Below are 26,653 nucleotides of genomic sequence, written 5' to 3'. Positions count from 1 at the left end.
ACCCCACATGATTGGGGCAAGAAAAATAGCATAAAATACTATTTACAAGTAACTTTTTTTTTTTTTTTTGCGAGGAGGATTAGCCCTGAGCTAACGTCTGTTACCAATCCCCCTCTTTCTGCTGAGGAAGACTGGCGCTGGGCTAACATCCATGCCCATCTTTCTCCACTTTATATGTGGGATGCCTGCCACAGCATGGCTTGGTAACAGTGCGTAGGTCCGCACCCAGGATCCGAACCTGTGAACCCCAGGCTGCCAAAGCGGAGCGCGCCAACTTAACCACTACGCCACCAGGCCAGCCCCTTATAAATAACTTTTAACACACATATTTCATCACCAGGCTTGACTGGCTCAGACATGCTCTATCTACCTGCTCACTCAAGAAAGAGACACAGACACTCATTTTTTAAGGTATTTCTTTTGTAAAGGAGCCAGATTTGGCAACTAGACTGAAAATCTTCCAAAATTCTGTACAAATGTGTAATATACAAATATACACAAGGCTTTTGCCAAGAAAAGACAGCACAACAACAAATGATAGGCGGCTTTGGTGTCACATACCACCTAGGGCATCTCAATACCCCCTAGGAATGTGAGGGGCTGATGACGGACCACAACATAGGCTACACACGTAAAACACACTACATTACACTATGTACACTGGAGTATAAAAGACCCACTGTCCCCTCGGCCAGCTCACAAATCCTCTGGCAGGAAGGAAGGCCCTTCACCAGACAACTCATATAAGGGGAACTCCTTTAAGTGGGAGAACCTTGCAGAATGAAGTGGTTCACCCTAAAAACTATTAACAGCAGAAGGCATGCCCTTAAAGAGACAGGTGGTAAGAGTGAATTCAGGAGATGGACCATTCCTTGTACTCTTCGGAGCTCCTCGCCATCTCTCTCTCTGAGTCTCACTCCATCTCAGTGAATCGGGCAAACATAGCCTTCCGGACAGCATCTTTGTAGGAATCTGCACCAGACAGTCCATATGCGCTGCCTTTGGCTCCTAGGCCAGCTCCTTTTAGCCGGACTTGAGCCTGCAGAAACAAAACTGCTGTCAGCAGCTGGCAGGTAGGGTGTGGGTTGCTCTCACTCCCTCTCATCCAGCCCCTGCTGAGTAGGACCACCCATCAGGACAGAGGGGAGGAAGCTTTAAATAGAGACAAGGATTTCCATACTGCAGACCTGGAGGTTTAAGGACTGAAGGAATAAAATGGGCTAAGGCAGACAGGCAGATAGAGCCCCCCATCCAATGCCTACTCAGCAAGCATCCATGCCTAGTAAGAGCCCCAAAGCACTCCACCGAAGTCCAGGGAAAGCCTGGTAATAATAGGCACAGATCACAGCAGCACAGCCCAATGTCAGCAGAACTCGCTTGCGCAGGATAAACACACTCCGTAAGAGTCTGACTTAAGCTGTGTTGCCAGGCCAGAGAGGGAACAATCACTAGTGGTGCTCTTGTCTAGAAGGCCAGTGGGTGGGGGCCTCTGATGCTGGTATTAAATCTTAGTCTGGGCTCTGACCAACTAAAAGATTTCTTATCATGGAAGAAAATCCTATTAAGTTACCAGAAAAATTAAATAGGATGCCACATGCATTCCTCCCAACTGACATCTTTTTTTTTGTTTGTTTTGTTTGTTCTTTGTTTTTTGTGAGGAAGATTAGCCCTGAGCTAACATCTGTCGCCAATCTTCCTCTTTTTGCTGAGGAAGACTCACCCTGGGCTAACATTTGTGCCCATCTTCCTCCACTTTATATGGGACACTGCCACAGCATGGCTTGACAAGTGGTGCACTTAACCACTATGCCACCGGGCCGGCCCCCCAACTTGACATCTTAAAAGGAGGGTGAAATTAGGGAGGGAAGTAGGGAACAAGACTCCCATTGGGTGGTGATGATGTGGTCTGGCCAAGGAGACTGCCCTTTGTGGTAAGGTAAGGTGCCCCTGGGTCCTTGGCTCTCTGGGCGCTTTGATCTCATGTTATCTCATCTCTGGAATAAGCCTGCAAACCACTGAAGCCCAATCCTACTGCTTACCTCAATGGGGGCTGTGATGCCTTGACACTTTCTTCCCAAACCCGAGCCTTCCCGCCAACCCATGGCCTGCAGCATCTTGTTGCCAATGTTACTGTGGTCAATACCATCTTTGGTGGGCTGCTCGTAATTCCTGCCAGTGGCAAACACATAGTTACTTAAAACAGCCAGAGCCCCAGCTAACGAAGTGGAAAATGTGCACAACACATACACAGTGCCAGCATCAAACTGCTTCTTGCGCTTCGGCTCTGGAGGTTCTGGAATGCCATACTTCTCCCGTCTTTCTGCGGCTCGATCTCGGTATTTCATCTACATGGGAGGACAAACGCTGCTAGAGACATTCAAACTTCAATCTGTAACAGTCTACTGCATGTATATTTCAAGATTATCACCTCAGGTACTTTTTTAATCTGGAGCTTGGCCTTTTAGAGAGGTCTGAAATACCAAACACCTTTCTTCCCCCCACTGCACTTAGTCATCTCTAAAGCGGCAGGTTGATACAGATGAATTGTGTGCAGAACCAGGGGCAGAACTATGTCTCCATCAAGCAGCTTTATTTAATTAGCCACTACTTGTCAAGCTCTTCAACCAACCTGCAGGGCCGTGGGTACAGCTTGTCAAGGTCCTAGAAGGAGAGGAGGGAGCTGCTGTTCCCCTTCAGCATTTGGACAGGCCCACCCCCAGGGACAGACAGAACCAAGGAGGTTTCCAGAGACCCGTTGAGCAGTCCCTGGGGAGCTGGTACCATAAACAGTGGGAAAAAACAGGAAAGCAAATAGCCCTAACTACAGATAACTCAGAATTATCTTGAGGTAGGAAATTTCAAGTAACTTGCCCGCTGGTTCATTTCTAACCCATAGGCCTCTATTTGTATTTAAAACCCTGCCTGGCTGGCCATCAACCTGCCTCATCAAACTATCTGCCTGTACATTACTGGCCTCACAGTCTTCTTCTGCCTTCACCCCAAGCCCTACTCTGCCATGCCCTGCCCACCACCTCCTTCCATATCACCTACAATCATCTTATGCCCTGTTGTCCCCTGGGCCTAATTTGATGCCCTCCTCATCACCCATGAAGATCACTCTCTCCTTACTAAAATCCGGTGTAGTTCACCAGCAAGTACCTGGCATTCAGGACTTGTGCGCAGTCTTAAGGGTGTGCTTCTGTCTGTACACTCTCGTAAAAGGACAGTGTGGTGCCCACAAAGCACATACAGCCTGGGTCCAGTCTACATCAGCCACGATCGCCAGGTAACGAGTGTGTGACAAATCCTACCCTATCCCTGGGACCTGGAACTAAGTGCTACACATAAAAGCTAAAGGCAAATATCCCCAAATACTCTTTCTAGTGGCACATTGACCCTCATTCACCTCTCTCTCCCTCAGCTCCAAGGCTTCCAGCTCCTGCTCGCTCAGCCTGGATCGTCGGTAGATGTCCATGTTTTGCTATACAAGAGATTTTACAGACACAGTAAGAATTCAGACCATCACAATTTGAAATGTCATAACATGATCAATATCTACCATATTCTAACAGCCAAACCCCAATTCGATAGACTATGGCATAAAAATCAGAGCCTGGTGCATATGCAGCTGCCATACCCCTTTCCACTCCATAATCGGAACGACTATCTAATCAGGAACCGCCTTCTGAAAGGTAATCATTCAACGCAGGTGTTCACTACTGTCAAGGCACTCGCACTGTCTCATTGCCTCCCCCTCCCCACCTCAGATCAGCATAGAGAAGCACAGCCACCTTGTGTAGGTCTGAGAGCTGCTGGTGCCTGACCAGGGCGTCTCTGTTTGGAAACTGGCGCCGGCAGAGCAGGCAGGCCATCTTCTTCCAGTCGGCCAGCTTCTCTTCCTCACTCTCAAGTCTCTCCACCAGCTCCTCTTCATTGTCACTGTCACCACTGTAAGCAGCAACCAGACCCCTCTGGGGACAATAGGAGGTTGTGTCATTAGAAATGTCCAGAGGGGGGCCGGCCTGGGGTTCACACGTTCACATCCCGGGCATGGACCTACACACCGCTCGTCAATCCGTGCTCTGGTGGCATCCCACATACAAAATAGAGGAAGATTGGCACAGACGTTAGCTCAGGACCAATCTTCCTCAAGCAAAAAGAGGAAAATTGGCAACAGATGTTAGCTCAGGGCCAATCTTCCTCACCAAAAAAAGGAAAAAAAAAAAAAAAAGGAAAGAAATGTCCATAGGAAGATAGTGATGGCTATGCATCTGGATAAAGTAACACCTAGTCCAAGATGTGAGAGAACTCTCATTGCTCTATGTCACACTTTAGTAGTGAATTGCATTTCATCCACCTGTAAGGAGCAGTAAGGTCCTCAGATGCTGGACCTGACAGCCTCTTAGTACCAACTTCCTGGAGCCTAAGAGTTCCTGGATGGCTGTTTTCAAACCAATGACCATGTATGAAAACTCCAAATACAACAGATGAGAGTCATGGCCCACCCAGATTAGTATCTACCAAGTAAAATATGTTTTTTCTTGCCTTAACTTTCTCTTTCCCAATCATTAAAACTCTTTATTTACAAATGCAACGAAACTCAATTACTTAGGAATTTAGGCTTCATTCACTACTCCATCTCACCTGCCCTCACACAGGGAAAAACAAAGCCCTGAACATGGATTCTACATGTAGAAACTGCTCCAAATACCCAGTGATAGTGACCACATCCAGTTTTAAGCAGGAATCACATTAGCTAAGATGCAGCTGAGATTCAAAGTGAGACACAAACCACAGCTATGGTCTTTCAAATACCGGTGGTACTTTCTTACTTTGAGGGGATTCTCCTCGTCTCCATTTCGCACCAATTCTGGGATGAGCTGCTGCCTCTCAGCTAAGGCTCCCTGGTAAACAGAGAGTAAGTCATAAGCCTCAAGTTTTACTTAAGTTCTCCTTATGAAGTATGGCTATTCCTGCTACTGTTACCTTCTTCTCAAAGAGAGCAAAGCCAGCATCTGCTGCAGCAGATTCTCGCCTTTCTTCTTCCCTCAAGGAATTAACAGGTTGAAAGCTGTTTTTAAAATTTTCTTTCTGCTTGTTTAAACTCTTAGCCCAGCGTTCCATGTCTTTGGCAATCTAATGTCAAACAATAACCAAGAAAAGACATTTAGGTAGAGGAATTCAGAAAACACTTAGTCTCCTATGCTGTGACAATAAGCCATTAAGGGTCTTATCTCAACCACAGGTTCTGCAGCAAAATCCCCTTTGCTGTTACTTCTACCTACCAGTGTCTTCATGAGATGCTACTGCATACAATGAAAGTCATTAATGAATACTGCTCAAAAGCCTGCAAGTCTTCCAGGATTTTTTTTCCCTAAGTATATAGGCAACTGACAGACAATGTATGGTAGCATTAGAAAATTGCAAAACGCTCTATGAACTTAATATAAATAAGATTTGCGGCCCAGTTTTTAAGAATCCTTAAGTAAGGCTGACATAAATGCTACAACCCCCAAAAAACTAAAAATTAAGCCCAATACCCCAAAGACAAATATGGGTCCCCTGGCTGGGTCATGTTCTCACTTGCTGGGCTGTTTTGCTCTTGGGTTTCTCCTTCTTCTCCTTCCCCTCTTTTACAGGAGGTAGGCCTGTCTGCTGGTGGGAGCTAGACTCTGCGGCTGGCACATAGGTCTCCTTCTCTCCATCCCAGTAAAGGTACTGCTGAGTTAAAGAATTGTAGTAGTACTAGAAAAAAAAAAATTAATGCAGACTTTCTGCTATGTCAAACCAGTAACTTAAAGTAATATTTTGTCAAAAAGGCACATCAAAGTTGTTTTGTCAAAAAAACCAAACATACAAACATAAAACATGTTATGGACCAGTAATATTTCCTGCCCAGAGAGGAGCTACTGTACACCTTGGTGTTAAGTGAGGATGATGAGCCAGACACCAAAGAGGTGCAAAACTTCTTGGGCAAAAGTAGAACATGGTTTCTTCTCAAGAGTCTAGTTCTCATTAATTTAATCCCTGGGCCTGGAGGGCATCTAAAGGGCAATGTGTCTCATTGCCCTTTCCCCAGACAGACCATTTATACAAATCAGGTGACCAGAACAGGTGGTTCTGGACGAGCTTTCACTCACACACCCTCCATGACAACCAGTTAATAGCTCATCATCAGGTTCAACCATACAGAAACCTTTGGACACCCAGGCAACCAAACATAGGGTTGGAAAATGCTAGCTCGAGAGCTTAGAAGCAGGTGGACAGGTGAAGGAACCTGATCTGAAGTACACGGAAAGAACTGCAATAGAGGACAGGTAGCCCCTATCTCTCTTCTTTTTTATTCCCCAGTCACTCACTCTACCTGGTCACAGGGACCCAAGAGAGACTGTTATGTCTCTTCTGGGGAAAGTGGTGTGGGTCATAGACACAGGAGCCACAGCTACTATTGCTACCAAGGAGAACTGTCTGGGTAATGGTTAGACTTCACAAATGAGAGAAGTGGAAGAACCATGCAGAGACTCAGCCTGCTCAGGCAGGTCCCACATAGCTTCACACCTCACTGTCTCAGAAACCACAAGCTATCAATGCCAAGTTCCTGTTAAAAGCACTTATTTTACTATTCTATCTATACAGATCCTGGCCATAAATTAAGTTGTTTATTTATGGAGTGTTGAAGTTGCTTTTCTGGGGCCGGCCCCATGGCTTAGCAGTTAGGTGCGCGTGCTCCGCTGCTGGCGGCCCGGGTTCGGATCCCGGGCGTGCACTGACACACCGCTCGTCCAGCCATGCTGAGGCGGTGTCCCACATACAGCAACTAGAAGGATGTGCAACTATAACATGCAACTATCTACTGAGGCTTTGGGGGAAAAAAGGAGGATTGGCAATAGATGTTAGCTCAGGGCCGGTCTTCCTCAGCAAAAAGAGGAGGATTGGCATGGATATTAGCTCAGGGCTGATCTTCCTCACAAAAAAAAAAAAAGTTGCTTTTCTTCTTTAAAAGTTCTATACTCCACCAAAAATAAAACATTACTCCACAGATCTGCTAATTTCTACCCTCAGGAATATACAAGAATGCTAAGTAAAAGAAGCTGGACACAAAAGGTCACATTTTGTTTGATTCCATTTATATGTCTATAAATAGGCAAATCCATAGAGACAGTGGTTGCTGGAGTGAGAAGGGACTAGGGAGTGACTGCTTAACGGGTATAGGGTTTCTTTTTGGGGTGACGAAAATATTCTGGAATTAGATAATGGTGATGGTTGCACAACACTGTGAATATACTAAAAACACTGAATTGTATACTCTAAATGGTTAAAATGGTGAATTTTATATTATGTGAATTTTATCTCAATTTTAAAAAAGAATATATAGGAAGAAAAATAACAATCTAAAACTTTCTAGGTCTTTATATAAAGGTTAACAGCAAAAAGTTAACAGCCACCTATAAATTTTAACTTGACAAAATAATCTACGGTAATAGAAGTCAGAATAGTGGTTACTGAAGGGGCAGGGTACTGATTGGCAAGGGGCACGAGGAAACTTTCAGTGTGCTAAGAAAGTTCTCTTTCTTATCTCAGTGCTGGTATATGTATTACATAAACATGTAAACATTCAAAGAACTGTACACTTCAGTTTTGTGCATTTTCCTATATGTACATTATACCTCAAAACATTTACCCCTTAAATTAAAAATTTAAATCCTAAAATAAAAATTACATCTTGTTGGTTTTGAAGAGGTTGAAACTAATCTGGGTTACTTGCTCCTTGGCAGGGGATATTTCATTTCATGCCTCATAAATGGACTAAGTGAAACTAAGATATTTCTAGCAAAATTGAAGAGGAAAACAATGCATTTACCTGCGAGTTGGGGTCATAGTACAGCCCTGTTGTTGGATCATAGTAATATCCTGAAGATTCATCATACTGATAAGTGGATGTGTCAGGCACTGCTGCAAAAACAAAATCCAGCACACAGTCATTCCAGGTAGGAAACTGGCTTCACTTCAAACTCTAAGCCACCAAGATGCAGCAGGCCTTAACGGTCTGCTCTCACATGCCCAAGTGTCCTCTGACACCCACAAAGGGAGAGGAACTCTTATTAAACAAAGACAACAACTGGGACCTTCCAACTCTCAACAGCCCCATGAGGTTTGGCTTACCATATTTGGTGCCAGGAACTACACCAGTGGGGGAAGCGGCTGGGGCCTGTGTACTTGTGCTAGTGCTAGGCTGTGCTTCCTCAGTCTGGAAAGAACAGCAGCTTCAATATAATTTCAACTGTAAAGCCTCTTAAGAGAACTAAATCACTGCAATCATCCAGGAGGAAGGGCTCCCCTGACAGACACACTGTGGCAAGCCTCGAGCAAGACACACGCTGGCAACTTTCTTCCTACAGGTCAAGTGGAAGCATGCACAAAGTATAAATATATCCTGTTGGGAATCTTATATTTAAAATACATACAGAGGGGCCAGCCCCATGGCTTAGCGGTTAAGCGCGCATGCTCTGCTACTGGCGGCCCGGGTTCAGATCCCGGGCGCGCACCAACGCACCGCTTCTCCGGCCATGCTGAGGCCGCATCCCACATACAGCAACTAGAAGGATGTGCAACTATGACATACAACTATCTACTGGGGCTTTGGGGAAAAAAAAAAAAGGAGGAGGATTGGCAATAGATGTTAGCTCAGAGCCAGTCTTCCTCAGCAAAAAGAGGAGGATTAGCATGGATGTTAGCTCAGGGCTGATCTTCCTCACAAAATAAATAATAAAATAAAATACATATAGAAAATTATTTTATTACCTAATACTATCGGACAGAGAGAAGTAAGGTTGGAATGTGTGTGTATTATTCAATACTGGTTCATACAGCAGGAAAGGATAATACTTGTACAGCAAAATAAGGTTTCCCCAAGTCACCAGTTCTGTATTTAGGATGATAGGTTACCGGAGAGCCAGGTGGATTGGAGGTTTGATTATACAGCTGGGGACTCTGGGACACAACAGCTGCCGAGGTGGTGGTCACCGCTGTGCCTGATGGTAAACACACGGGTTAGGAAGAGCCAAGGCACTGAACTCCAAGCCAAACCCCTTTATCTGTAATGCCCAATCCAGCCTTCTGTCTTTGTATATGTCAGTTCTTAATAACCTAGTTCCCATTAAGTACCCTTGAACCTATGACATGTTCATATTTACAATCCTACTAGAATGTGACACACAAAGTTAAACCTTCTGTATGATGACTGAGAAGAACGAAGGGAAGAAAGAATTCAGATCTGCTCTGGGGTTGAGAAAAGATTTAACTATAAGGTTCTTATAATTCCGGACCAACAACTAAAGCAAAGCCTTCTTATAGTGACCCTTCTGATTGACATCTGGGCACCAGACTCTAGGGCCACACCCTCTCTGTTCATCTGAACCTATGTGGGCACACACGATTACTAACGATACAGAGAGGGGAAATACAGAGTTGAATTCCAAGCATGAACACTCATCACAACATGGTCTCTAAGAGGTTATTAGTTCTTGGTGTACAGGAGCAACCTAATCTTCCCCAGAACCTTAGGCACATGGTGACAACCCCGAATGTGTCCCCCTCAGTCTTGCAGAGAGACAGACTAGTAGCTTGGAATCTAGTTAGAACATCTAGTTGTATCTCCTCAATCATAGTTGCTTAAGCAAAAGATAAAAGGGAGATTAAGTTTACTACCTGATGCAGATGATGCATCAGATTCCAATCCTCCAGCTTGCTGCTGATAAAACTGTTGGTAATCCTGTGTGTACTGAAAAAAAGTCCACCATTAAAGCTGCTATTCTCAGACATACTCTAGGGACCACAAGTTGGATGCTGGTCACATCTACCTACCTGAGCATATTGGGCATAGCCATCTTGGCCTGGCTGTAGGTAACTGTAGTCAACACTGCCTCCTTCTCCACTCTGAGACTACAAAATGTCAAAAGAAAGAGGAAACATAGACAAACTTAGACATCAAGGAAAGAACCTATGAAGTATTCCCTAAAAATGTTTTAGAGAGCTTCTAAGGCAAGTACCACAGAATAGGTCACTTCTGTGAATTTGGGCAACACCACTACACTACTTTGAGCAAAAAGATCCTCCATCTTACCTGGGTGGACGACCACTGAGCAGCAGCAATGGCTGTACTAGCCACAGAGAAGGCGCTGACCCGGTTACCATCTGGGAGGACCAAGTCTCTGAAACCACAAGGATCCAATCATGTGATTCTATCTCAATATGCTCCCAATCAGTGCTCCCATACGGCGAAGGAAACAGCAATTCACTCCAGCCTTTGTTGGGAGGTCTCAAATGCCAGCAAGGCCACATTTCAGAGTGGGGAGGGGTGTTCATGGGCAAATTCCTCAGTGGGCAAGTGTCCTTGTAGTATCACTGGTCTACTTTGTACCCTCCCATCTACTAAGATGTCTGTTGGATGAGCAATGAAACTAGAAATGGGAAATTTACATCACTAGACCGAAGCTCCATATACAGGAAGCTATTAGCATGCTGTTCTCTAAGGAAAGGATTATTTCCAGAAGGGTTTGCACTATCTTGAAACAGTGTGCACAGCACGTATTCTCAACCCATCTGCCACGTCTGTCTTTGTCCTGCTCTGAAGTTTTCTGGCAAGTGGTTATGGAGGACAGGAGGGAATAAACTTTAAGAAGAGACAACTATCTTCCTCCCGGCCTTGGCAACTAAGAACGATAGTGTCTCAATATAGAAAACATGAGCTTAGGGTACAGTTAGCAAAGCATCCCTGGACAAGCGTGCAGATGCAACAGTTTGAAATAAGGACAAGGAAGCCACTCACTTTCTGGCACTTTTCGCAAAATCAACCCCAATAGTTTTGCCATCAATTTTCAAAGGAGGATGTAGACTCTGTAATATCTGAAGCAGTTGAGAAGCATCCTGAAGAAGAATATGAAGAAAAACAACTTTGTCATGTAATTAAAAATCTCTCCCTACTACCTACCCCATTCAAAGAAATAGATCTATTAAGAAAGACCAGCAATTCATACTTTCTGCAGATATGAAACCTTGAGGAAAAGAATACACCTCTTTCCTCCAGGACATGCAGGTAGAACTACACCATGACTCAAACTTCATTTCTGCCAGTTATCTACATGTATACGCATTATTTTTACCACTAACCAAAGTAATCAGTCTGTAATTTAGCACTGCAGTAACTGTCATCATGTAGTCTTATTTATTTATTTATTTATTCATTCATTCATTCATTCCCCCAAAGCCCCAGTAGATAGTTGTATGTCATAGCTGCACGTCCTTCTAGTTGCTGTATGTGGGACGCGGCCTCAGCATGGCCGGAGAAGCAGTGAGTTGGTACGCACCCGGGATCCGAACCTCGGCCGCCAGCAGTGAAGCGCGCGCACTTAACCGCTAAGCCACGGGGCCGGCCCATGTCATCATGTAATCTTGAACTCTGGGTTCCAGGAGTCTTACAGATAGTACCACAATTGGATGAACCACATTTGCCTCTTAAAGCTCAGTTTCTTTTAAAAGGAAATATTTAATGAACATCTCACCATTGCAGAAGACAGCTGCACAAATGCGAAGCCTCTGTTCTGCTGGGTCTGTTTGTCTTTTATGAGGCGAATGTTATTGACAGCTAAGGATGCGTAGGGAGACAGCGCTGTCATGATGGAATCCACCACAGTGTGTGGAGCTATGTTTCGAAGTATGATTGCTGAGGGTGAATGAGACAAATGACATATATATGCATTCCCACCACCAATGCTTTTCAAGGCAGGTTAAAGTACAAACAAACATCCACTTTGCGAGGTTCCTAGTGTATCTTTCACTTTGACATGGAGAAGATTCAGTCTCTTACGGGACAACCTGAAGCAGCTGCTGCTTATTAAAAAAGAGTAAGAGAACAAAAATTTCCAACTGAGGTTAATTTCTAACATAAAGGCCAAAAGATTATCCTTGAACTTACTATCACAGTAGTAATCCACAGACTGAACTGATTCTGTGGTTCCAGGGGGCACTTCCTGTTCAGAGTCTACAAGAAGGGAAGGAGAGGGGGAGACTTGGTAACTGAAGACCAACAAACAACAAACCAATGTATTTTTAGTAAAGAAATACATTTAAACCCCCAAGTTTTAATTCTAAGTAAATGTAGCAGTGATTTCTTTTTTCTCAACCATTTGCGGTACAGTAAAACCTCATTAATTTTGACATGATAAACGTGGAATGCAAAAATTGGGCCAGTGGAGGACCGACATTACCTTTGTACTAAAGAAAAGCAGATGCAGAATGCAAGCCAAACAAGCAAACTTAATTTGGGAAAATAAAAGAACTCTGCACTCTCATAATCATCAGCAGCATTTACCCAACCTAAGGTAAGAAGGCTTAAGGAAAATATACAAGTTACCTGTTTAAATGCCCTAGAATCTATATTTTTCCTCAGGTTCACAGACAATCTAATTAGTCAGGTTTTAACGCATATTCCAAACAGCTGAATCTGGGCTTACCAAACTTGTCCGCTCCACATCGGAAGCATTTTAGTCTTTTCCTGAAATTGTTAAGGCAGCACTGGAAAAAAAAAGTTTTCTCTGTAATTATTTCTCACAGTAGGCCAGGCTTACTAGCAACAATGTGGGTTGGGGCAACAGGGCCATGGGCAAGTCCCAGTAAGCTACATAAAAAAAGCAGAAAGTGATATCATGTATCCAAGACAAAGCGGCATTCACCTAAAAATTCAGAAGGCTTCACTATGTGAATTTTTCCAGGAAAAACAAATCTTGATGTATTGTGAAGCAGAATTTTACTTTTATCAAATTGGGGAAAAGTTTCAGTTCACCCCAAAACCCTACAGCAAGCCACTGGCAAAGTTCTTCCTTATGTCAGAAGAGCACTATATGGACCACTCCACATACACAAACACACTGTAAACGGAATACAGTCTATTGGACATGGGACACATGCAGAACAAAGAGTTCGAGCACTCTCAAAATGTCAATGGCATCACCCAAGTTCAAAATGGTGCACTAGTGACAGGACCATAATAGACCTTATATAATCTGAACAAAGTCACAAGGATTTTTGTTAATATGATTAAGAGACCGTGAAAAGATGAGCGCTCTAGAATTCAAGAAGCAGTAAAGTGAAACAAACCTAATATCTTAATTGAAACATTGGGCTTAGAACTTGGATCTTAATAAACAAAATCTCTAGTGTTCTAGGGATTCTGTCCTCTAATACCTACACAGGAGGACCCAAAGACGGTCACAAAACATGAAAATCACCATACGATAAAAGCTGGCGATGGTGTACTTAGTAGTTTCCTTGTTTGGACAGTGAAACAAACAAAGAAATAGAAAATAACAAAACCCCGAAGGAGTTTTATCTAGATGAAAAGAACACATGCTTACCTTGTTACAAAGCCAATCTTCAAACTTAGGTCTGGGATTGCTATAATGCATTGCAATGTGCTTTCCTTGAATCACCAACTTTTTCTGTAAAAAAATAAGTAATTAGTTATTCCCATTGTGAGGAACATGTGTCCATTTTCCCAGGGCAGAGCACACTTCGGAAAAATCAGTGCTCTGGAATTAAATGGACAACATACGGGGAGGACCAACCACCGCCACCTATACTCTGCCCATCCAATCCTTCAGATAGGCAGTAAGAGAATGGGATGCGGAGTAAAGGTAAACGGAGTCAGGGAGTGCTGAGAAAGCTGCCAAACACTAAACGCTGACATGCACCAGGCCAGGCCGTGTCTCCAGCAGAGACAGAAGTCCTAACATTCAGCATTGACAGGCTGCCTGAGAGTGACAGTCTATTTCAAAAAGCAGAAGACACAACTCTCCCAGTTCTGAGGTTGTCTCCTGCTTTAGCCCTTTAGCATGGTGTCCTCGGGCTTCGCTTCACTTTTCCCCCAGTCCCCCATCCTAATGCAAAGTAAAAGCCTTTATATTTCCCCTTCCCCCAAACTCCTGCTTCAGGACGTGTCCTTTGGGGGACAAGGGGAGGGGAACTCATTTTTAAAGGGAATCTGGTTACAACTCTTTCTCAGGAGGGACTATTCTGAATGCCATCGACTCTAAAACAGCTAAATGAGATTTCTTCCTGCCAACTGCAACCATGTAATGTCCTAGGTGACAGATGCGTTTTTCACTGAAATAGATGGTACTCTCTTCAAGATGAGTAACCAGGAGGCCAATGAAGTTTCTTCAGGGGGGCAGGAAAAGTTTGTAAAGGTTCGTACACCACCTCATCCTTTAAGTCAGCCATGTGACTAAAAGGGACTTAATTTTAAAAGGTCAAAACTCTGAGCTGAGTCAGTCTAGCCAAGAGTATACCCAGCAACTGCCCCCAAAGAGCCTTCATTTAACAAGAGCACCTTCTTTTTCTTCTTTTGGGAGGAAGGGGAAGGGAGCAGGGTGTTCTGACACTATCAGAACAGATTTAAGGAGGAGGTTAGATATCCAGATTTTTAAAAGGAGTCTAACCCCTCTAAACATACATACTGTTGAGCAATTTGGTTCTTGCAAATCTTGGAAGAGTTAAGACATGCTGTGAATATTGTTTCTGCAATATCTAAAGGCAAGACTGCATGTCTGGCCAGGAGGGAAAGAGCTGAAGGGCCATCCGCTCACTGTGTTGTACAGAAGTAAAAATAAAGAAGTTGGGATGTATGTCAATAGGTCATCCCACTAGGAGGGATGTGTGCTGGGGGAGACTCCAAACTACCACTGAGTCCCTAATCCTATTGGCCTTTTATTTCTGGAGTGAATTTGAACTGTAATGAAGTATTACACATTAACATAGCTTTGTATACATTAAAATTGTGGAGATTTTTAAATGTCTTATAGCTTTTAATTTCTCAGGAGTTTTAAACTCCCAGGCAAGTCATTCTGATACATCCACTGCATCAATAGATGCTGTCACATCAAGAAAGTGAATTCACATGAAGTGTGTGTACATTCTGAATTTACTAGGATGGTGTCCATGGTATGAAATGAATGAAGATCTACTTTTATAAAATTAGGTTGTCACCTCTGGGTTAAGAGAAAGAGAGGCTTAAAAATCTAACAAATTCGTCAATCAAAATGACACCCTCATTAGTGCGTCTTGTTATAAATGGCAATATATTACCAGTCAAAGAGTATAACTCTTATTTATGGGTGACAAATCATAAAATGCTGCAGAAAAGCAATGTAATGAATTAAGCAAACTTTCCAGAACGCACTTAGTTAAGGCATTCGATACTGTGCTTTGGAATTCTGGTAATAAATGTTATTTAAGCGCCAAGCACTGAACATTATCTTGACAAACTATAGAACACTTTAGTTAATGCTACATTAAAGAACCATCAGTCATCTGCTTTGAACAGACTAGAAAAGGCATTCTCAGGGAGATTAGAATGTTAATGCCAATCTAACTAGATTAGACAGCAGCAGGACACCAGCTCCCAGGCTAATCTCATCAGACTTATTGTTCATAAATTCCACTAAGTCCTTAAATAGTCCTTGAAGATCCATATGAGCAGTTATGCCTCCAGGTTTGTGGTCTCCAAGCAGAAACAAGGAATTACTTAGAAAATGCCTACAGCAGACCTCTATTATATTATTTTCACTGTCAAATCGAGAGTTGGATATTCTAAGATTTCTCTCATTGGACATAATGAACAGGAATATCATCAGGTAGGGAAAAAGGGAATATTCAAGATGTTTTGGTAATTACTAGACAGGTATTCCATGGTTAACAAAGCTCTGCCAGGTAGCCATGTTTAAAGGCACAGCTAATTCTGTAACGCAGTCCTTGGTACTGTACTTATTCTAGTAATATCAATTTTAATATATACAAAGCTTTTCTTTATTTTTTAAAGTCACTCCTTTGGAACAAACCACTCCTTCAACCTTTTTCTTTTTTAATTGTACAGACTTGTTCCATTTTCATGAATATCTAGACTTGGTGAGTGAAGCAACCTGATTGGCTTCCATCCAGCTGGTAGCATCTTGCAAGTGATAAAACTCCACGAAGGCGAAACCACGGCTTACACCTAGAGACAGCATTCAGATATAGACGGGATACTCGTGTTAGTCAGTTCCTTTATAACAGGTGAATCTCTCTCCCACTGCTTCAACACTGCGTGACAAAGCCAATTGGGAAGCAGCTTTACAAATGTGACTTGACTTGGGGATCTTCTTGATACTTTGCCATGGCAAGGAACAAAGCCGCCTGAACTAAACGCCACTCGATTTGATTCCACGCTTAAAAAGTAACCATGCAACCGACTACAAACAGTCAAACAAGGAGTTTATAAATCACTACTTACCGAAGGAAAAAAAAGCCCCTAAAAACAAAGTTTTTAAAAAGGTCCTCAGATGCTCTCTAACATCGTTTTCAAAGAGTCACATTCCTTAGCCATGGCAAACCTTTCATTCTGAATTCATGTGCTTGAAGATTGGGGGTATCAGGATGTTCTTTAGGGACTGAGGTGGGAATGGGGAAGAGAACCAGAACAGCAGGAACTAAGCAAGCTCTCACCTGTTTTCCTCTTCATCAGCCTCACGTCCGCAGGCTGAGGGCCTTCAAAGGATTCCATCATTTCTCGAATCTGCACAGGGTTTTACATATTTATAGTTAAAGTTTCAGCCACAAACTACTCCACACCATAGAAAGCTCAGGACAGGGGATTATATCAACTGCTTAACTAGCCAAGTTTTTAACTTCTATCATCAAAATGCAAATATTCTAAAAATGGGATAAAAGGAATACTTTTAATAGAAATTAACATACTACAACAGCCTTGAAGGCACTCTTTATATGCTGCCTGGGAATTTCCCTGAGGCACAACTATTTATGTTATGATAGTCTTGCTCACGGCACACCGTTCCTCAAGCCATCCTCCTTTAGTCTAATCTCACTGTCCTTTGTTCTACAGGACCAGAGAAAAAAATGAGATTTAAGACAGAGAGTAGGGCCGGCCCCATGGCTTAGCAGTTGGGTGCACGCGCTCCGCTGCTGGCGGCCCGGGTTCGGATCCCGGGCGCACACCGACGCACCACTTCTCTGGCCATGCTGAGGCCATGTCCCACATACAGCAACTAGAAGGATGTGCAGCTATGACATACAACTATCTACTGGGGCTTTGGGGGAAAAAAAATAAATAAAAATTATAAAAAAAAAAGACAGAGGATGTGTCATTTGACCTCTGAAGTACATGATCAAGAATCAATAGCCAAAAAATGAGGAATTCCCTTCAGATAAACATTTTCTGCACATCTTAGGAAAGAAATAATTTTCTTACATTTATATTAATGGTGAAAATTAACAAAGCTCATAACTTTCTTAGGCTCCTAATAAATCAAAATAAACATTAACTGGGCCTAGAAGAATGAATTCTGGCTGGTAGGTTTGTTATTGATGTTAGACCACATACTTACTGCAAAAGGCAATGATAAAAAAAAAATACATTAGTCTCTATCAATCATACCAGGCAGCAATACTCCCAGGGAAAAACTAGGCCAGATCTGTGAAACAGAGATTCTTAGTGGCTCCAACTTTCCATAAGTACGTGCAAAGGCTGCAGGATTACATACTACTGATCCTTATTATATGTGGATTCCATATTTGCAAATTTGCCTACTCATTTAAATTTGTAACTCCAAATCAACATTTGCAGTAGTTTCATGGTCATTTGGGAACATGTGTAGAGTAGTGCAAGATTTGAGTTGCCTGATGCATATGTTCCTGGCTGAGGTGCCGCTTTGTCTTGTTTCAGCTTTCATGCTATATACAAGTGACCTTTTTACACTCTCTTTAGTGCCAAGTTTTTCACCATTTTGTACTTTTCACTGATTTCATTGTTTAAAACGGCTTTCCAAGTGTAGTGCTGAAGTGCTGAGGTGTTCCTAAGCACAAGAAGGCTGTGGTGTCCCTTACAGAGAAAATATGTGTGTTAAATAAGCTTTATTCATGGGCGGGCCCCGTGGCTTAGCGGTTAAGTGCGTGCACTCCGCTGCTGGCAGCCCGGCTTCGGATTCCAGGCGTGCTCCGACGCACCGTTTCTCCGGCCATGCTGAGGCCGCGTCCCATATACAGCAACTAGAAGGATGTGCAGCTATGACATACGACTATCTACTGGGGCTTTGGGGGGAAAATAAATAAATAAATAAAATCTTTAAATAAGCTTCATTCAGGCATGAGTTACAGTGCTGTTGGTTGTGAGTTTAATGTTAATGAATCAACAATAACATTAAATAAGGTATCTCTAAACAGAATACACACAAAACTATGCTACGTATTGATCCGCTGATAAAAATGTTGTGACGAGAGGCTCACAGGAACCTAACTTTGTTATTTTCCCTAGGCATGATGGTTCAGTATTTGCAGTGACTTTGCAGCGTAATAAGGAGAATCGACTATATCTATTTTTTTCAAAAAGAGTTTGAGAAGTGCCACACTGAGCCAGATCCAACCGTGTGACTCAAGTTCACGCTCAGTAACATAGTAACTAAAAAGTTAGTCATCAGAGTAACTAGAGATAGTTACTATAAAAGTAGTGACACAGTAACATATATAGTAACATAGTTAAAGATAGTTACTCTAAGAGTTCACATGTCAGTGGGGAGACTAAACTAAAAAGGCAACCAATAATGAAAGTTATAAACTAAAGTTCAGGAGAAAATTAAATACTCTAATTTTAAAATGTTTTAAAGATCCCAATAAGTACATTTTCTAAGAATGTTGCACAATATTTGGGAACCTCAGAAATTCTACTTTGAAAACCAGCTTTCTTATGGTGGGCAGTTCTATGTTCCTGAAGAAGCCTGAAATATACAGCACTACAATCTTGTTTCATTACCAGCAGGGAGGCCCCCAAAAGTCAGCCAGGGTACTGTTCTCCCCATGCCACCCACTTCCTCTGTGGGCTCCTAGGGCCACAGGCCTAACAGATGCCTCAAGGGGTCAATCTGATCAACAAGCAAACTTTCCTAAATTGACTCCTGCAGAATTTCTTGCAACCCCTACTCCACGTGCCCACTGCTGCCACTATCTGAGCTGAGCTCTGTCTTCTCTATCTACCCACTACCATTCTTTCCCTCCATCATTCTAACCTGCACAGCTTTTGCTACCAGGCAAAACCCTTAGTAACTTTCTTTTATACTTAGCTGGGCTTTCAAAGACTCTAGCATTGGGGCCGGCTCCATGGCCTAGTGGTTAAGTTCGGTGCACTCCTCTTCGGCAGCCCAGGTTCAGACCTACACCACTCGTCAGTGGCCATATTGTGGCAGCAACCCACATACAACAGAGGAAGACCGGCAAGGTCTGTTAGCTCAGGGTGAATCTTCCTCAGCAAAAAAAAAAAAAAAAAAAAAAAAAAAAACCGACTGCAGCACCTGGCCCCAATAGCACCTTTCCATCTGCCTTTCTCCTGCTAACAGCCTTTGATTTCAGTCAAATCAAGGCCTTATCTAGATTCAGTTATCTTTTTTTTTTTTTTTTTTTTTGCTGAGGAAGATTTACCCTGAGCTAACATCTGTGCCAATCTTCCTTTATTTTGTAGGTGGGTTGCTGCCATAGCATGGCTGCCAACAAGTGGTGTAGGTCCAAGCCAGGGAACTGAACCCAGGCCACCGAAGTGGAGCGCTCCGAACTTAACCACTAGGCCATGGGGCCGGCCCCTAGATTCAGTATCTTTCTATTTTCAGGTCTGCTCATGCGATCCCTCTGCCTGGAGGGCCAGTCCACCACACCTTTCCCCCAGTTCTCCACCAGACCAAAATATTTCTAGCCCTCAAGAATCAGCTCAACTAATATCTCCCTGGAGCATTTCCTTACCCTCCACTAGTGACAACCTCCCTTGAAGGAGCTTCCAGAGCCATTCCACAGCACCTCTTTCAAAGGACCTCTTCCAACACTGATCCCTTTCTACTCCGCATTGTCTTTATCATCTGCTGACCTTAGCCATTGACCCATAAGCTTTCTGAAGGCAGGGTCCATGGTTCTGCATCACTGTTGCATCTAACACAGTACATAGCGTAACAGGTGTGCAGTGGATCACAAATAATGGAATGATTACCCACTATTAACTCTAACATTCCACTTCACATTTGTCACTTCCACTGTTTAGAAGACCAAAGCTGTGTAAACCCAACACTTATCTTCAGCTTTGTTTAAAATTCACTAAACATTAGTCAGAATGTTTTTGAATACTCCAGGACAATAGACACTGGCACAATGCTGTGCATTCATATCTTTTAAAAACATATTTCAGGGGCCGGCCCGGTGGCGCAAGCGGTTAAGTGCGCGCGCTCCGCTGCGGCGGCCCGGGGTTCGCTGGTTCGGATCCCGGGCGCGCACCGACGCACTGCTTGGTAAGCCATGCTGTGGCGGCGTCCCATATAAAGTGGAGGAAGATGGGCACGGATGTTAGCCCAGGGCCGTCTTCCTCAGCAAAAAAAAAAAAAGAGGAGGATTGGCGGATGTTAGCTCAGGGCTGATCTCCTCACCAAAAAAAAATAATAATAAAAAAATAAATAAAAACATATTTCAAAATCTCACATTCACTTCACCAACAACACAGCAGCCTCCTGCATTCAAGGGTTGGGGACACAGAGATGATCAGTTCACACAGAAGCCTGTTTTCAGAGATCTCGGGCCTTATGGGAGAAATGAGATACACATGTTGATAGCCACAGTATAGGTGCTACATGAATATCTGAATACAGTGCTTTGGGAAGAGAATAAGGAAGAAGAAATTCTGCCTGAACATCAGGAAAGGCTTCATATAAAGGAGACTTCAAGGGGCCGGCCCCATGGCTTGGCCGTTAGGTATGCGCGCTCCGCTGCTGGCGGCCTGGGTTCGGATCCCGGGCGCGCACTGAGGCACCGCTTCTCTGGCCATGCTGAGGCTGCGTCCCACATACAGCAACTAGAAGGATGTGCAGCTATGACATACAACTATCTACTGGGGTTTTGGGGGAATAAATAAATAAATAAAATTTTAAAAAAAAGGAGACTTCAAGCAGAAAAAGGCACATTGGTAGAATGATGGACATGTCCAAAGCAGCCTGCAGGGGAAGCAGGTAGTAGATGTGGCTGGAAGGAATGGGTGAGGGCCAGAGAGCCACTGGAAATCAGGCAGTGCCCAGTACACTAAGGCTCTAGTTGGCCAGTCTGAAGAGTAGGGAGCCAGGGAATGGCCTTCCTTTTCAACAGGCTTCTCAGAGATTTCAAATGGACAGTATAATTTTCATCAAATCAAAGGGTGGCCAGATCATGAAGAAGGTGGTTTTTTTTTTTGGTGTGTGAGGAAGATCAGCCCTGAGCTAATATCCATGCCAATCCTCCTCTTTTTTTTTTGCTGAGGAAGATCGGCCCTGAGCTAACATCTATTGCCAATCCTCCTTCTTTTTTTCCCTTTTTTTTTTCCTCCCCAAAGCCCCAGTAGATAGTTGTATGTCACAGTTGCACACCCTTCTAGTTGCTGTATGTGGGACGCCGCCTCAGCATGGCCAGACAAGCAGTGTGTTGGTGCATGCCCAGGATTCGAACCCGGGCCGCCAGTAGCAGAGTGTGCGTACTTAACTGCTAAGCCATGGGGACGGCCCCAAAAAAGGTGTTTTTAGTGATACATGCTCACCAAATAAGTAACCAATTCAATTAAAATATACTGACTACCTTCTAAGGGCTACTGAAGGAACAAAATCTGCTCCTTGTAGTTAAGGAACTTCTGAAAACTCTACATTGAGCTTCAAAGCCTAAATGTAAATGGTAATTTACCTCTGAACCAAGTTGAGAGAACTCCATCCTAAAGACAGAAATATATTTCACTAGGTAAGATACTAGCTTGAGATAAAACAAAAACTTGAGAAAATAATGGTAGAAGCTCAAAGTTCGTTGTGCCTACTGGATTGCTCATTAGAACTGTTGTTTCCCCTTACATCGCTCTCCGTGATGGTGATGGGAAGGCCACGCAGCATGATGGTCTTGCTCTCCCTCTCATCACTGATGTCATGCCTATAGTCATGCTCGCCATAGTCACCATCTGAGTGGTAGCCATCTTCGGATCGGTCACTGTTCCTTCTTTCACGTTCTCTCTGATTTACAATAAATAAAATTACAATTAAAATCACACTGGATTTACACCCTTTAATCCAGGCCTAGAAATTTATCTTTAGGGACAACAGCGACAATAGGAGAACTCCATGATGATGTTCACTGCAATGTTTTCTGAAACAGAAAAAAAAAAATGAAAACAAAAAAAAACCTGGCAACAATCATTTAGTTCAGGAAGAATGGTTTAAAACTCACTGTAGTGCACCAACACACAATGAAAAACCATTACCTGTTACAATACGAAGATTATATGCATGGAAAAAGTAGAAAAGGGGAAAAAAACTGCAAAATTATATGGGCAGCACAATTACTGCTAAACAAAGCTATGTAAGCATATATAAAAGAAGGTGAAAAAAGCTATGCTGACTGAAACTACAACTTAGAAACACCTTCTGAGGCACAGGGCTGGTATATTACAGTCATGCATCTCTTAACAATGGGCATATGTTCTGAGAAATGCGTCGTTAGGCAATTTCGTTGTGCAAACATCATGGAGTGGACTTACACAAACCTACATGATATAGCCTATGACACACCTAAGCTATATAGTATAGGTACTAATCTTATGAGACCACCACTGTACATGTGGCCCATCATTGACTGAAATGTTGTTATGCAGCACGTGACTGTATTATGCCCCAATTGCTTCATCTTTAAAATAGGCATAGCACCCACCTTACAGGGTTAGAGAGAGACGTAAATGAGTTCATCTAAGTCAAGTGCTCAAAAGAGTGCCTGGTGCATGGTGAGCACCATGTAAACCCTGGCCAATATTTCTATCACTATAAGGCTCAGTTTGTCTTTGAGGGTTATAGCCAACTTAATAGATTTTAGAATAATAGAGGTTTGAATATAACCAGAGGAGAGATTTCCACACTTGATGTACTTATTTCATTTCAAGAATCTTGGAGATTTTGTGCAATATAATTCATAATTCTAACAACTCCACACAGTTGCTAGTTACTCACCTCTGGACTATCATAGTCTCGGTAGTCGTCATATCTATCACCTCTCCGATCATCACTAGATCTTTTGTAATCTGAGTCCCTCCGTCTGCTTCTGGATTCACGCTCATCACGGTCATCCCTGTCTATGATGGAACCGTACCTTCCACTACGCTCTGTTCTACTCACTCTGCCAGGGAAAATAATTTTCATTTACTCTAAAGTAAATCACATTTTGTACCTTTAGAAAATATGGTTGAAAACACACACACCCCACAGCTCAGTTTGTTAGACATCCAAATAGCTTAATGTATCCCTTAAAATTTATCACCAAATTCCAGTTCACAAAGACAACCACTGGGAAAACATCTATATCCCTAAATGCAAAGGTAATTTTCAGGAACTGATGCTAAATCTGAAAATACAGCCATCAAATATCGGGGTTTAATATTTTTGAGAAAGGGTCAGGTTGTCCAAGTTTATCCTGTGTTTTCCCAAGCCTGTGGTCTACACATCACCCCTTTCATCCTTGATTAGGTTATTAGTGATCAAAGATAGGAAGAAAGCAATTATTAGCATTTCACACAATTTCAAAGGAAAGCATATCCTGATTCATCCACTCTCAAGGGTATCACACTACTTTGGAAATGAACCAACAACCTAGTTAAATTAGTCTTTTTTTACATAAGGCAGTTAACCAAGTAGTTCATTTGTCAGACATAACTAGCACCATCAGAGAACATTATTTCCTATAAAATCTGGTTTATTTTTGGCTCCTGGGCAGCAGTGGGCCTCACAGGAAAATCTAAAATCAAGAGGCTTAAACTCATCTGACCACAGATATAGTTCTTTCATAAACTGTTTACTAGGTTTATATAACTACTGTGTAAGAACTAGACAAGGGAAAGGTTTATAAGAGCCTCATTTAGAGTACACAAATTTAATAAAAAGAAACCAATGAAACAAGTAGTCTAGGACTATTTCATGATGTGAAGTATGGTGATGAGAGACCCTAAAAGGGTAAATGTTAATTTAATAAGTTATTTGGAACCATAGACTGCTGACACAGCATTAAAACAATGATATCATGTGACACGAACATTTCCTGAGTGCCTCTGGGCCATCAATTCTATCCATCACTGTGACTGGCCTCAATACTAAGGAGGCAGGTGGCTGAATAAGTAAAGGTTGTGTATTTAAATCAAACGGTTTGAGTGGGAGAAAACACAGATGACACAGCAGCCAAATGCTCTCATCTTAATTCTCCACTAATTCTTCAGCAGTTTTTCTTTTTGTTCCAGGTAACTCACGGTCCACAGCTTTTCAGCTCTATAAATCTGGATCATCTTGCTATGCAGGGGACAATAACAAGAACTGGTATTCACTGATTACTTACTATAGCCAGGTACTATGCAAAGTGCCAGACTTTACGATATCCTGGCTTTTGCATAGGCTATTATCCGCACTAGGAACCCTCAGTGACCCACTCCACTCTGCCCTCCTTTGCCGAGTTCTTACTTACCCTTCAGGCTTCACCTTAGAGAATACCTTCTCCAGGAAGCTTTCCTGGCTGTTTTCAGGAAAACACATGCTTTCTGTGTGTTCTAACAGCACCCTCAACTTCCTTTATCACAGCATGGTTCACACAGTACTTTAATTCTCTCACTAAACTACATTCTTGTGAGAGTAAGGATCATGAACCTGCTCATAGCAATGGCTGGCACAAAAAGACACTCAAATATTTGTTTGATAAACAATTTTTAACAAATTGTTCAGTCCCTAATGAAATGCTGAGATCTAAGGTGCGTACAGGGGCCAGCCTGGTGGCATAGTGGTTAAGTTCTTGCGCTCTGCTTCGGAGGCCTGGGGTTCACAGGTGCGGATCCCGGACCTACACACCGCTTATCAAGCCAAGCTGTGGCAGGCGTCCCACATATAAAGTAGAGGAAGATGGGCACGGATGTTAGCTCAGGGCCAATCTTCCTCAGGAAAAAGAGGAGGCTTGGCAATGGAGGTTAGCTCAAGGCTAATCTTCCTCACCAAAAAAAAGAGTTGTGTACAGCAGGAACTTACCGTTTGTCTGAACCCATGGTCCTACTGAAGCTTTAACACACTGCTCCCAAATGTTCAAATTTTGTTTTTTCTAGGAGACAAGAGAGATTGGTTGCTGCAAATCTGAGAGATCACTTAATTCAATTGTTCTGTAAGCTGGAACTACTGAGGTTGGAATTTCATCAAACTGTTAACCGTGATTATCTAAGGTGGGGGGGAGAGGGGAGGGGACCAACTGTTAACATTAAAATCATGCTAACGTTTGTTAACAATGAGCATAGCAGGAAGACGAAGCATACTTAAAAATGTTAGATTCCATATTCAGTAACAAACCCATAAAAGGATGCAAGCAGAAGACTCCTTCTCTGCTCTTACTTTAGAATTACAAAGCAAAAAGGGGACAACTGCAATCAGCTCCCTGTGTTCTGAATCAAAGCAACTCCAATGGGGTAGTTGACCGTTAAAAACATTAATCAAAATGTCCCTATTAATACAAGGAGCAACATGAAATTCAAAAATTTCTGATGAAAAATTTAAAACCTTTCAGAAGCCGGGATGCTGAGATGATTGAAATCTACTCCATTTATAACGCAACGGCTGATCCAAAGCTATATCAATCAGACAAGAGCAAACCTCTACACGACTTAATTCCTCGGTAACAATAACCACCACGTCTTGAGCCAGTCCTGACCACCACAGGCCCCTGAGGCGGCCGCTTGGCCCCGCAGCGCCCTGGCGGTGATAAAACATCACAGCTAGAACGCGTTCAGAGCGTGCGAGGTCCGAGCAACTAGTTACAGCCGTCCCAGCACTCAATGAACATCTGCTCAACTAACAAATGGAAGAGAACCATCTGGGAGAAACGAAGCTCTGGGCAGAATCGCTGATACCACCCATCGTCTCGTGGGCAGCGCCCGGACCCACCTCCGTGGGGTGTCGCGGCCGAGATGGCGGCGCCACGGCCTGCGCCACAGACTCGGGCGTCCGGCTTTCTCTTCCTTCCTGCACACGCCCTCCCACCCCGCAAGAGGCTCCCGGCCCGCAAACAAGCCTTCACGAACAGCCTTCTGGAGAGGGCGGATTCACGTGCAGCTGCGGGGCGATGGTGGCTAGACTGCCGGGGAGCTCCCGAGGAGTACTGAGAGACAGGCGACTGCTCCAACGCTCAGTTGGGCTGGGAAGTCGGAGACGCGTCCCGACAAGAGCACACTCAGAGCCCAAAAGAAGCGGGCCTGGGGCTGGGCGGGAGGACGCCCTCTGAACGCTGACAGCGCTGGCGGCGAAGAGGGGCGCGGCCCTCCAACGCCTCGGGTAGTTTAGCCCCTCGAGATCCAGCTGCGGCTGATCGGCTGCCACCCGCGGCTGACAAGGAAGCTCCTCAAGGCCTGTCCCAATAGCAAGAACAGTCGGCCATACGGACGGCCGCCGTACTTACCCCCAGGAGGGACCGAAGTAGCAGAAATAGCGGTTTTGTGCCCCAGAATCTCCAACAGGGTACGGCCGCTTCACAAAATGGCGCCCCGGTCGACGGCCGTCTCCTACCC

At 43.5% G+C, this 26,653-nt stretch overlaps 1 protein-coding gene across 2 annotated transcripts; it reads right to left on the bottom strand.

The window, feature by feature from the left end:
- Positions 1 to 399: 399 nt before the first annotated feature.
- On the bottom strand, positions 400 to 26,653 carry RBM5 (RNA binding motif protein 5). Of its 2 annotated transcripts, none has more exons than XM_058559145.1 (25): positions 26,545 to 26,653; positions 25,131 to 25,200; positions 23,082 to 23,247; positions 21,939 to 22,094; positions 16,537 to 16,606; positions 15,975 to 16,048; positions 13,413 to 13,496; positions 12,513 to 12,573; positions 11,975 to 12,040; positions 11,562 to 11,722; positions 10,829 to 10,926; positions 10,124 to 10,211; positions 9,865 to 9,942; positions 9,709 to 9,781; positions 8,947 to 9,032; positions 8,164 to 8,248; positions 7,862 to 7,953; positions 5,584 to 5,745; positions 4,987 to 5,136; positions 4,833 to 4,904; positions 3,792 to 3,971; positions 3,407 to 3,481; positions 2,248 to 2,345; positions 2,040 to 2,169; positions 400 to 1,039 (listed from the first exon to the last, which is right to left on the bottom strand). In XM_058559145.1, exons 2-25 carry the CDS (start codon positions 25,145 to 25,147, stop codon positions 914 to 916), a joined length of 2,448 nt encoding a protein of 815 aa, XP_058415128.1. In that variant the 5' UTR covers positions 25,148 to 25,200; positions 26,545 to 26,653; the 3' UTR covers positions 400 to 913. The 2 variants fall into 2 exon arrangements, with proteins under 2 accessions (XP_058415128.1, XP_058415137.1); XM_058559154.1 differs by lacking the exon at positions 26,545 to 26,653 and adding an exon at positions 26,034 to 26,519.

Source organism: Diceros bicornis, chromosome 2, assembly GCF_020826845.1.
Source record: "Diceros bicornis minor isolate mBicDic1 chromosome 2, mDicBic1.mat.cur, whole genome shotgun sequence".
NCBI lineage: Eukaryota > Metazoa > Chordata > Mammalia > Perissodactyla > Rhinocerotidae > Diceros > Diceros bicornis.
The sequence above is the reverse complement of the archived record's forward strand: the minus strand, read 5'-3'. Positions and strand labels throughout refer to the sequence as shown.

Coding starts and splice junctions, on each gene's coding strand:
- RBM5 (XM_058559145.1), bottom strand. Junction 4,905..4,986: donor TTGCTCTCTTTGAGAAGAAG/GTAACAGTAGCA, acceptor TCTGTTTACCAG/GGAGCCTTAGCTGAGAGGCA. Junction 3,482..3,791: donor AGCTCTCAGACCTACACAAG/GTGGCTGTGCTT, acceptor TCTCTTGTATAG/CAAAACATGGACATCTACCG.